Raw genomic sequence first — 13482 nt, forward strand, 5'->3', positions numbered from 1 at the left:
TTATTTAGATCACGGTCATTGTTTAACCCCAGCTGGCAACTAAGTACCACACAGCCACTTGCTCACTCCCCTTCCCACCCCCAGTGTGATGGGGAGGACAATCAGGAAAAAGGTAACACTCATGGATTGAAAATTTTAATAATTGAAATAAAATAATATATGGTAATAGTAACAACAATTGTAATGAAAAGCAAAGAGAAGGAGAGAAAGAAAAAACCAACAAGTGATGCACAACACAACTGCCCACCAGCCACTGATGCCCAGCCAGTCCCCGGGCAGTGATCGGCAGGCCCCAGACACACCCACCCCCCACCCAGTTTATACACTCAGCCTGACGTTCTGTGATATGGAATATTCCTGTGGCTAGTTCAGGCCACCTGTCTGGGCTGTGTCCCCTCCCAACTTCTTGTGCCTCTCCACCTTTCTCACTGGCAGGGCCTAAACAACTGAAAAGTCCTTGACTTTGTATAAACATTACCTAGCAACAACTACAAACATCACTGTGTTATTAACATTATTCTCATACTAAATCCAAAACACAGCATTGTACCAGCTACTGAAGAGAAAATAAACTACCCCAGCCAAAACCAGGACAATTATTTCAATTAGATTTCAAATTAAAAGCTTCTCCTCTAGAGGCAGCGCAGAATTTTTACCTTTAAGACAACTATTGTATTTTCTTAACTCAAGTGCTTAAGTAACTTAATCATTTTCTATTGGGGTCAACTTTACAACTTCAGGTGGAAACTTTGAAGCCAAGTACTCAAAGCCACAAGACCTCCCAATGACCAAATGATGGGCTTCAGCAGCAAGCAACGCAGTATGCTGCACTTACACTCTCACAGCTCTCCTGCTGACCGCACTGGTGGGTCAGCACAGCACAGGAGCTATTGGGGGCTACTGCAATTCTAAACACATCAGCAAGGCTTCCAGGACTCTACAGTGCATGTGGGTATTACACACATGCAGGGGCACCTGTTCAGACTACCAGTCATACCTATATATACACTAAGTGTAACAGAAAACACACTATTTACCCTTGCTATAAACAAGACCATAGTGACTGAACTTGTAAGTGTCACACAGGGTCAGACTAAGCATGGGATTTGGCCAGAAATCAAATAAATAGGTGTTTATAAGCATGCATCCACACCCCCATTATAAATCTGATGGAAATCTAGTCAGTACAGTCAATGGTGCTTAACACATGATTCAGCTGACTCCGCACTGGTGTATGATTCAGTTGCCTGAAGTGCCTAGCGCCCCTTGGGGCTCCTTACACCGTGTAGAACATCAGCGAGCTGGCACACAGGACACTGTACCCAGAGAAGGAGATCCATGCCTTATTAGAACAGCTGGAAGCCAGGCAGGTTACTCTAGGCAAGGAAACCAAGCCTGGATGTCTACAGTGGGCTGAACTGCTCATCAAGCTCTCCTGGCTCTAAAACGAGTTTATACATCCAACATGACCATGCAAACCTGCTGGTAGACACTTCAACTTATACTCATCTTGAGCTGAACTGCACCCCAAAAAGCCAACTAGTCCAAGATTTTGTCTATGGCCAGTGCTAATGCTGCTCACCAAAATAAAACCCCAACAAACAAACAAAGTAGAAACAGATTTTTAAAGCAGCTTTTCACTGGTAGATCTTCTCAACTGCCCAAAATTATCACTTTAGGGATTGTTGAAGTTACCTTTCATGAACGCTACTACTTTTCTGAACTTCTGTATACTTATAGCCTCTTCACATGAGTTCTACAGTTTAATTATATAATGTTAAAAAAAGAAAAAAAAAATCAGCTTTAAAACCACTACCTATTAATTGCAATAATTAAGGGGCAATGAATCATAAAGCAGCAGTGAGAGATCATTCCCAGTTCACTACTTCCACATCACTCATAATCCTATAGATATCTCTTCTGTTTCCTCAAGGCTGTGTTTTCCAGACCCTTTTGCATCTCAGATGACCCCTGTTGTCTTCTTTCTGCACTGATTTACTACTTTTGAAATCAGATGACCAGAACTGTACAGTGCACTAAACACAAAGTCATTAATTGTATAATGAACTCTTACGGCATTTTTCTACATTTCTTTCCTAAGGCATCCTAACTTTCTCTTTGTCTGTTAGAATGAAGCTGAGCAATGAGCTGATGTTTTCCAAAAACTGTCCACAGATCTTTCCTACAAAAGAGTTAACTAATATAAAGTCACCTCTCTATATGCTTAGTTAATGCAACTTGCACTCAATGGAACAGTTTTCCTCCTGCTTTATCATCTGTTCACTAAGTATCTTAAGATCATTCTGCAGTTTTTCAGTATTAAAATTCTTCGGCTTGAGATTTTTCTACCCTGACTACTTGTGCATGACACTCTGGTACAGCATTATTCACCCCTTTGCATGGATTACTTATAAGCTGATTAGTACTGACCCTTGGTGACCACAGACATACAGTGTGAAAAGAGAGGATGCATTCTTGTCCTGCCATCTTTCCCTTGAATCACTCATAAAGACAGCTAAGTTATAAAAGCAGAACCTTGTCTAAAGCTTTTGAAAAGTCCTCTGTGGACTGGATCAGTCCTCACCTTCACCAAGAACTCCAAGGAATTCTAAGACTAGAGAGGCATAACTATACTATCCTCACAGGGATGCAGCTCTCTCAAAATACCATAATGGCCTTCATGTCCACTGACTGACTGACTTTCTTATGGTTGCAACTGGTTTACACAGACCAAAAGACAATTTTACTGTTTTGTAGCTTCCAAACTGTGCCCTTCACAGAAGACTGTGCCATGTTTGTAACGCTTCACTCCTCTAGCACTGAGGCTGATTTAAGTGCAGATCACACACCAGGAGTAAGACTTCCACAGCCCTGTATTTGAGCTCATTTAGAACTGCTGCATAAATACCATTTAGTCTTAACAATTTATTATTGTTCAATGTATTGATTTGTTCAAAAGCCTTCTGTATTGGCATTCTAATTTAAGGCAGCTTTCCAGGCTAATCTCCTGGAAAGAACGGCTCTGATGTAGCAGCCTACTTGATCCCCCTTGCCCTGAACACTAATGAACGGACAACAGTCCTCCTCCAACGACCTTCTTGTATCTGAGTGATCCTTCACAACTGGAGTATCTAATAACCCCAGTAACTCTCTTGTAAACTTCTAACGTATCTGAAATACATTTTTAGCATTCACCTTCAGCCAATGGCTCCTTAATATCTCATACTGCCTTACTATGATTTTGTTTCACTTTCTAGAGTTCATCTTCCTATTTTCCTTCTCTGAACGAGATTAATTTCCAGAAAAATGCCTCTGTTTTCAGTTGTCTCCTGTACTTTTCTGCATAAACAAGGAGGTATCTAAGTGTGGTCTTCACTTGTTCCATGGTAGGTTCTCAGATTAGTTGCTTTGAGACATCGTTTAACATCACCCCAAAGCAGTCTTTGCTATCATATATAATCATAAATTTTACCTCACTTACACGTAGGTAATAAGATAATAAACATTATTATTGCCATTTTTAATACCTTATTATTATAGAATCACTGTCACAACTATCTGGTGCTTGATGAAACAGTCCTATGGCCATACATAGAAATTCTGTAATACACTTTACTTATTCACTTCACTTGATCGTAAGTTTTATTATTGTACCACTGTCCTACCATCAGGATCTATTCTACTATTCCAACTGAAACTCTAGGAACAACACATTATGCTACTCATCTTTTTTCCACCAAGCCTTAAAATTGCTACTGCATCAGTACCCTCATTTAAAGCCACTCTCATTTACTCATTACAGCTTATACGCCTCAAGATCCAAATGCGTGTTTCTACAGAAATGCTAGATCTAGATGCCTTGCCACAGAATTTTTGTGTAGGATGTTCTGCATTCCTTCCCACCTGAACTTCAACAGTTCTCCTACCATTTCAACTAACATTAAGATTTTTAATAGATTTGTAACTAAGTAGGCCATCCTAAACTACATGTTTTACTGCACCCATTTCTTTTTTCCTCCTCAGACTTAAAATTATATGTTAGAAAAAAACTTTTTCTAAAAGCTAAGAATGCCAGCAATCTGGCTGGGGTTTTGTCATTAATACCAGAGGACAAACAGACATGATCCACAGTCTTACTTTCATTTATACAATGTACAATTAGTGATATATCTTTCTTAACAGCATATTGAAAAGCATTTCAGAAATTTAATACAGCACATTCTCTTCTGCTTTTGAAAGACTGACAATGTATTCTGCTAGTTACCTACATAGTGCATTTTTCTAGAATCCAGAGGCTTTTGGACCTTTGTTATTTACTACAACTTTTCCTACCTGGACTAGTTGTCCATTTTTCAGAATAAATACAAAGCCAATACATTAAAAGCTGCTATTTCATTTTTTTTAGTTCATTCTCTGGAAAAATTCTCTGGTATCGCCTCTGCAAAAGGCAATTCTGAGTATTAATTTCTTTCCTAGAAAAATTATGTTTATTAGCTGTAAATGCTTTAATTTATATCTAATCAGCAATCCTGGCGAACTGGGGAGAGGTCCCAGAAGATTGGGGGTTAGCCAATGTGATGCCCACCTAGAAGGGCAGGAAGGAGGATCCAGGGAACTACAGAGCTGTCAGCCTGACCTCGGTGCCAGGGCAGGTTATGGAGCAGGTCGTCCTCGGTGCCGTCATGTGGCAGGTACAGGACAACTGCAGAATCAGGCCCAGTCAGCATGGGTTTATGAAAGGCAGGTCTGCTTGACGAACGTGATCTCCTTCCATGACAAGGTGACCTGCCTAGTGGGTGACAGAAAGGCTGTGGATGCTGTCTGCCTGGACCTTATGCTTAAATGTGGTGCTTCGGGATGGGCTTGGCAGTCCTGGCTTAATGGTTGAACCTGAAGATCTTAAAGGTCTTTTCCAACCTACATGATTCTATCACATATGTAAGTCTTCAAATTCTAGACCCGTTCAGGAAACCTGTGTATGATGACTATAAAAACTGCCAGAGCACCAGTTTCTAGGGCAAGGAATACTACTACTACTACACCAAATAATATTTAAGAGTAGAGACCCTGAAAGTAACTAGCACTACTCCCTCAAACATTCTTACTTTTCCTTTCCTCCCCTAGACCAGCCAGATTAGTTTTTTATTCTTTACATTTTATTTGATCTATTGCACACAACTCAAATTCAAAATTTTAAAACGCTACACATTTTCATGTTTGAATTGACTAACTTACATGTTGATGCTCTCAAGATAAAGCTGAAAATTTTGACAGCTGGCAAGGGGGCAGTTAGGTTTTCTGTTGTTCAGGAAGGTGTGGGAGGTGTTGGTATGCAGATAGGATTTTTGTGGTAACAAGGGTGTCTACCTTTCATTACTCTTTTTGTGAAGGACAAACAATCAGGACTTTTGAGGAGCAAGGTTAAGATGATTTATTCTTCACCCTTGCCAGCAGTTGGTAGCTCCACAGCAACAGAACTGAGCAGCTGCTATGATGTACAAGAAAAGGTTTTGACACTGCCAATTTAAGTTGTCATCCAACTCCTCACGTTGGTCAATGCTGATCACAGACTGAAGACTAGTTTTTTAACTGCAGGTGTAGATGTGTCCACTTAGCTTTTGACAGCACTGGATGAGGTACTCCATCACTACAAAACTGTCAGATGATCACAGCTGGATCATTCTACTGCAGGGTAGAAACCTGCCATGTCAGTCACTGGAAAAGATATGGGCAGAGAAGGAAATGATACTTGTAAGGAGGCAACTCAGTATGTAATGGGCAAAAGAAAGCTCAGAACTGTGGTTTGAAGAAGCACACCCTCACGTACTCAGTGACACATCTGCATCATGCTTCCTCTTCCAAATTGTATTATAACACAGCGGGGATATGGATCCAACCCATGATTTATCTTTTTAAACAGAAGTTTACTTTCCAAAGTATGTTTTACACACCAAAAACACAGCTACCCATCAAACAATGCTTTACATGGACCAGTAAGTTTATGAAGCCCTTGAAAACTGGCAATTTTCTAGAGTCCTCTGATTACCAAACCATAATGGTAAAGGACAGATGGGTAGCAAGCCCCAGGACCTACCCCCTGAAAACAGCATCCAGGGTACAATAACATTCATTTTGTAATACTTAAAGAAACAAGACACAGTTCAACCAGATTTATTTCAGAGGCTTAGACTCCTCTAGTCCCGAAGCTATTGTGATGATAAATAACCTGTAACTGAAACAAGAAGTTTTCCCTGAGAAGTTTATAAGTTCTAACAACTGCAGAGAGAAACCAGCACAGTATTGTCAACACTGGTGACCACAGTGCAAGGTAAGACATTCTGATCCCTACTTAGGTAAAGTGTCTGCATGCAGCAAAACCCCTCAAGCTCTTACACAGCTTTGTTGAAGCAAAAGAAGTTCTCTTACAGCATGCACTGTTAACCTAGCAGCAATACTTCTACGCCCTTCACAATGCATGTAAAAGCCAGACATTTCTGTACTTGGGAGATGACAAAGGATATAATGAAAGCACCACTCATTCATTCATATCACAGGGAAGACCCACTGTTCAAGGTGACTCTTGCAAAGCTGAGCACTGACCTCAGGCCTTGAACAGCTTCAGGCCTGTTGTCACACTTCTTCAGAAGGACAAAAACACATTAAGCATTTATGTAGCTTATAGTGACTGGATGGCCCTACATCAGCTGCCAAAAGTTAGAGCACACAGAGATTTATTACTTTCTTGGTACTCGTGCACTGTGAGAGACTAGCTCTTCAGATAACAGAGACTTCTGCACTTACATGGGAACACCTGACAACTCCAGCTCCAGATGACCCGATGTGGTTTCTACTTGACAACTCTTTCTTTTAACCACAGACTGTAATGGTTCCCACAATCAGACAAAGAAATGAACACAGTTTCCTTGCTGCTGCCAAAAACACGGGGTAACTCCATCACATATATCACATAACCTAGTAGTGACTCCTTTACAGCAGAAAACAACCTTTTTTTCACCATACTAAGTACTCCTCTGAAGGAAGAAAGTGAGGTCTGGAAGGTCGGTATTAAGGTTTTCAGTAAAATCTTGCAGGTAATTCAACTGTATATTCCCTGGACAGCATTTATCTGAACCTAACACGTAGTCTCACTGGGAAAGGTTGACTACAAATCCACTTGACTCAGGAATACTCTTAAGCACCCAGGGAACAGAAAAAAAAATAAATCCCTTTTCCACATTCACATATTTTTACACAAAAACATCAATAAAATGTCAAACTGAATGAAAACATGAATTCAAATACTGAAGAAGTATGGCAACAAGCCTTCACTGCTGGTAGAGAGGCAACAGAAGTAGTAGACTATCTGTAGGCTTAACACAGCCAAGGTATTCATTTTGGGCAGCCTCTGGTGTAATGAAAAGGTCAGACCACTTTGTGAGCAGACACAACGCCATTGTAACAGAAAAGCATGGAAGTGGGTGGCCAGGAGAACATACATGTTTATGAAAGACTTCATTCACTACACTGTTTGGAAATTTTTCATGTCTGAATAGGGAAATGTGCCCTTGATCTAGCTACAAAACAGATTCCCTTAAGGATAGGCAAAGCACATTACCTCCTGTGGACATCTACATCAAATCTCTACAATTTGCACTAGGTGGAGTTAAGTTTTTATCTGTTCATCCCCCTTTCCCATGTTGGTCAGAAGGCAACTTTCTCAGTCAGAGGTCAGTCAAACCATATTTCACGATAGAATAGTGTACTAGCTATACTGGAGTGACAATCCGAAGCCATATGGTAATATTTTTTGTAACCAGATATGCCATTAAACAAACTTGCTTGGAACATTATTCGAATTGAGGGCCTTCAGTTCTTTTCAGCATCTCTCTCAACCTATATATAATATTTTTGTTAAAATTAAGTATTAAAAATACACAGTGCAGCTACTTTATTCCCTTTCATTTAAATCTTCCTTTTTCAACTAACCCTGTGAAAATAAGTCAGTAAAAGCATAAAGATAGTTCTCTCATATTGAGTCACAAATATCCCTGCTGTCCTACATTATTTAAAAAAGAAAACCTCATGTTCCACCACAAAAGTAAGTTCAGTATCATGCAAAACTACTTTTCTCAAAGTCCTTACTCAAGAGTCTATATTTACTTTAGATTTCTAAAAATATTTTAAACTATAGAATCTGCAGAGGATTAGAAATTTCAGATTTGCTATGCTTTTTGCCCCTCATCAGTTCCTTTCCACCTCACTAGGAAGTCCAAGTTTTGCTGTTAATTACCTTTTCCTCTTTAATGAGTCAAATTCACTTCCTGGTAAAAGTGACAAAGAAATTCAATATTGCTTGGTGTATCTGTATTGCACAAAAGCAGAAATCTGTTTCTTGATCACAGACTCACACTGGAAATATACTTTATCAGACTTCACAGAAATAAAACAACAAACAGAAGCAGAAAGAAGGATAAGAAATTGGATCTTCTGACAGTCAAAAAAAAGATTTCAATTAAAAAACCCTAATGGTCACGAAACTAAAAGTTATTGGAAAAATCTTGCACTTAAATCTCAGTTTAAGCAATTCATACTAGAGTAGTCAAATTACATGGTTGGTACAAATCAACTGGATTCTGAGTCAGAAGCTCACTGTGAGTAAAAACTCTGCAGTGAGTAAAACTTCCCTCTTTTTATATGCTAAACCATAATTTTAAGAAATAATTATTTAGAAACATGTATAGAAGACATTTTGTCTTAAGGACTCCTTTTTAATTGCAAGGCTTTTGAGACACAGTAAGATAAATACCGATATTCCCACATTTTCTTACCCAATATATCCAGCTGCTGTAAATGCGTACAGTTAGCAGCAAGCTCCTCAATGTCTGTGTCACACACAGACCTGTTGGCCGTAAGAAAGAGCTTTTGCAAGTTCGGGAGTTTACGTGCAAGGTTTGTGAAACAGCCTGTACTGCTCTGTAATGTAGGGCACCAGCCAAGATCAAGTTCTTCCAAAAGCTGGCAACCTGAAGCCAATTCTGCTATTCCACTTTCAGTTATGTTTTTACATCTCCATAAATCCAGACTGCGAAGCTTTTTGGACTTTGCTCCCATCATGCTTGCTATAAGATCATAGTCTTCAATCTGCAAGGAAAGCAAACACTTTGTTATGTATACCATCTTTCCAGACATACCTAGGTGTTTTAAGATTTACTTGCTAACACACCTACATATTTGTCTTAAGCATTTGTCATTTCTAAAGAGCTCTGAAAATTATTTACTGTAGAATACAGTGAGGTCTACTTTTACTAAAGACAAAATAAATTTCCAATCAACTCCCAGACACAGGTGTTTTTAAATTCACTTAATACTAAATATCAGTGAAAATGCAGTGAAAAGCTTACTTTCATTGAAAATCCCTTTTTTTTTAAATAGTAATTTTTCCTTTAAAAGATGAATAAAACTGTTTTTATGACCATAGGCACTGCAACCATAAACACATGCAGATTGAGGAATGTGCTTATTTCTGTTCTAGGTTGATCAGCTGCTGCATCTCCTTATGGAAGTCTTATTAGTTACCTTGGGCAAGCCAAAAAGACTGAAACAGGGTCTCACTATACAGGCAGAAGGAATAAAATCCACCATCAAAAAATGTGGGAAGACAAAGACTGTTGGAAAAGCATAGTCATACTGACTTCCTCTTCTGCCCATGAGTCAAAGCAGGGAAGGCTGAGATAATTCCGCTTTACTTGCTTCTTGGGACAAACCCAAGCACAAATACAGGGTGGATGAAGAATGGATTGAGGGCAGCCCTGAGGAGAAGGACTTGGGGGTGCTGGTGGACAGAAAGCTCAACACAGCCTGGCAATGTGTGCTTGCAGCCCAGAAAGTCAGCTGTATCCTGGGCTGCATCAGGAGTGGCCAGTGTTGAGGGAAGTGATTCTCCCCCTCTGCTCTCGTGAGACCCCACCTGGAGTACTGCATTCAGCTCTGGGGCTCCAAATCTAAGAAGGACATGGACCTGTTGGAGCAAGTCCAGAGGAGGGCCACGAAGATGATCAGGAGGCTGGAACACCTCTCCTATGAAGACAGGCTGAGAGAGCTGGGGTTGTTCAGCCGAGAGAAGAAAAGGCTCCGGGAAGGCCTTCTAGCAGCCTTCCCGTACCTGAAGGGGGCCTACGAGAAAGCTGGAGAGGGACTTTTTACAAGGGCATGCAGTGGTAGGACAAGGGGTAATGGTTTTAAGCTGAAAGAGGGTAGATTTAGATTAGATACAAGGAAGACATTCTTTACTGTGAGGGTGGTGAGGCACTGGAACTGGTTTGCCCAGAGAAGCTGTGGATGCCCCATCCCAGGAATGTTCAAGGCCAGGCTGGATGGGGCTTTGAGCAACCTGGTCTAGTGGGAGGTGTCCCTGCCCGTGGCAGGGGGGTTGGAACTAGAGAATCTTTACGGTCCCTTCCAACACAAATCATTCTATGATTCTTAAGCTATGAGGAAGGTCAGCTAAGCCTCCGTGATGAGCTATCTGGCTTGTGTACCACCAAGGACAGCCGCAAGCCAGAATCCCCCTACACACAGCTCTGACACACACATGCAGTACAGCACAGAGTAGTGTCCTGCAGGAACTGCTGCAGGAACTGCTGCTGTCCCTGTATTCTCTTTCTTTAAATCAATGAGTGTGCCCAGCTAGTCTATGACTCAAATGGTTTTTGCTGAAAATATTTCTCTCATGATTATTACTGTAGGGCCAGACACAAGCATTAATCTGCTAGGAATGATGATTTGGTCTGAATAAAATAACTAAGTCTTGGTTACTATTTTTGGAAAGAAAAAGCGATCATACATATATAGAATGCTCAGAAATTTAGGAAGAGGCTGAAGAACTATGAGAAAGCCTATGAGCTATGTTTTAGGCCTGCTAAACCAGTACGCAACCCTTTATCATATGACTGAGCTGCGTTCATCTCAGACTTTTTGAAAGAACATAGTATACTATCAGCCTGGCACTTAACATGTCTTTGTGAAACATAAACCCAGACTGAGTTCCAAAGCAAGTGTGTGCGCACACATACACCCACGCACATCCCGCGTGGTGTAAGTACTCACCATGACACAGCTGCCCAGGCTGAGGTGCTGCAGCTCGGAGCAGAAGTTCAGAATACTGAGCAGGGCTGTTTGCTGCCACAGGGGAACACATCAGAAGGAAATATGGAAAAGTGAAACAAAGAGAAGAGGTCAATTAGACATTAAAGGCTGTCACTGCATTTCCTGAAATAGAGCACAAAACTCTGTTACAGACACCACAAATGCCACTTAATGAGTCCCTGGGTACTCTACCCATTGATTGGCTTAAAGCAACAGTAATCGTTACAAACCTTTATGCAAGTCACTTTGGATGTGGTTTTGCATTGCCCTGAAGATACCTACATACCCATGACCTATCAACTCATTTCCCACAGGAAAGCTGCTGAAGAAGTGTGGCAAGTTCAATAAGAGGCAAGGCCAGCCTGAAAACACAAAGGGCTGGTGACATACCCGAAGAACAGCAGAGGCTCTGACATTCACTGATCAGCGGCAGTCTGATGGAACTGCCAATATAGCTGCACAGCATCAGGACCAAGCTGGTGACTTTAATGTCAAAGGAGTCTCTGTGCTGACAAGGATGCTGACAACCATTGAGCACCTGTCACTACTAGCATGCAGACTGAAACAGATATAACGTGTATTTTACAGCCATGTTCCTGCCATTTAACATGGCCATTCTTCTCAGTAAGTACTGAACATTGCTCAGCCTGAAATTAGACTGGAACATCAAATGCATCAAGTACATAGCTGTTCTGTTCCACAAGGGAAACTTCACAGGTTTAGGTGTGTTCCTAAGATACAGAAAAGACACTTCTGTCTTGTTTGTAGCCATACTTTGTTTTGTAGTTGGAAATACACGCAGTGCAAATAAGGATGTAGCCTGGGATTCACATCACAAACAGCTGTGCAATAACATCACAAATACTTAAAACATCACTTTGTTAGGACTTTGTAATCTGTATGAGCTTGAAAATGGGAGTAAGTTTCACAATGTATTAACATCTGTGGATTATTACAGAATGTATAACAGCTTCTAGCAGAAAAAAACCCAAGCAATAAACAAGGGGCAAAATAATCTACTGCTATTAAAGGGAATTCCTATAAGAACACTAATCAACATTTGTACCCACCGTTAGTATAATTTATACAGTTTTTAAAAAATATGTTTACTTGTTTTCAGAAAGCTTACAGTTAAATGCTTTACTTAGTTTCCTCAGTTTGTTATATGAGACTAATAAAATGAAACTTGGCAGGAAAACGATCCTTTGTCCTACCACCATGAAGAAGTATATGATCCCTTGCATGAAAAAGGCTGGCAGACACAGAACAGAGACATAGCATGGGGTATTCATGGAGACCATTTCAGACATCTAATTTAGGTATCTCCAGGGAGCAATTAGAGACATCCAACACTTGACATGTATGGAACCTCAACTTCCAACTTGGCCTTCTAAGATTTGATTTCCCAAAGGCAGCCTAAAAGTAGACACTATGAGTAAGCCTTCCTCACACGTATCTTTGCAGAGGCCTTACAAAGCCACTGCCCATTTGCTTGCTCTACTTTCATTCATGTTTTTAAACAAAAATGTAGCTAGGGAATTAAATACAAGAGCATAAAAAGTCATTATTAAAAGATAACACTTAAGAACACTTTAAAGCCAGTAAATGTGTAAATACCCAATATGTTTTAAATAATGTACTTACTAAGCAAATACTTCATTTGGATCTTTCAAGCCGAATAAATGAGTAACTCCAAGAGAATGAGACAGTCTTTACTACTGAACTCAGTGAAAGCTATGAGCTTTAGAACCTATTCAGGTGCACAAATTAAAAACAAGATCCCCAAACCCCTCTCTACAAATCTTAAATACCGGAGCTAAATAAATCAGTCTGACTGCACACACAGTTCCAGCCAGGGCTTCTGTAGGTATTCGGGTGACTCCACAGGCAAGCTGAATACCTTGCTGCATTCCACCATGTTTTTTTAGTAATGGTTTCCAGGCTGGGATATAAACATTGGCCTGAAAGGATGATTAGAAGCAGCAGTATCTCTCCTTAATTGACATGAACAGTGCAAAAGTAAACAGTCACACTGAACAGGTTTGTAGGATGTGAGATCAATTCCATACTTTCTCTTCTTCAGACAGAGGTGAAATAGGTAGGAAGACTAACAGTCATAGTTATCTTGATTAGGTAACTGAGCTACTTTTGTTAACTTGGACAGCAAACTGATGCATCTCTCAATACTTTTTTTAGTTCCTCTCTAATTTGAGACAGTCCTTTTTGTATTGATGTGCAGCAAGCTCACATTTTCAAAGGTCTTTTCACAACCTATAAAACCTGAAGTATTATTTAAACCAATTATTTTTAAAACCCCAAAAAATTTAAAAAAACCAT

At 40.2% G+C, this 13482-nt stretch overlaps 1 protein-coding gene across 9 annotated transcripts in view; it reads right to left on the reverse strand.

Annotated features, from left to right (window-relative positions):
* Positions 1-13482, reverse strand: part of FBXL4 (F-box and leucine rich repeat protein 4) — a 72641-nt gene that overhangs the window by 9802 nt on the left and 49357 nt on the right. For 8 of the 9 annotated variants that reach the window (XM_055809638.1, XM_055809635.1, XM_055809639.1 and 5 more), the window contains 2 exons: positions 11107-11178; positions 8829-9141 (listed from right to left, as the gene is read on the reverse strand). In XM_055809638.1, coding sequence (XP_055665613.1) covers positions 8829-9141; positions 11107-11178 — 385 coding nt within the window. Of the gene's footprint in view, positions 1-119; positions 5716-8828; positions 9142-11106; positions 11179-13482 lie in introns of those variants that run through there. The other variant, XM_055809640.1, reaches the window with a different exon arrangement.

This window comes from Falco peregrinus, chromosome 7 (genome assembly GCF_023634155.1).
Source record: "Falco peregrinus isolate bFalPer1 chromosome 7, bFalPer1.pri, whole genome shotgun sequence".
In the NCBI taxonomy this organism is placed as follows: Eukaryota; Metazoa; Chordata; class Aves; order Falconiformes; family Falconidae; genus Falco; species Falco peregrinus.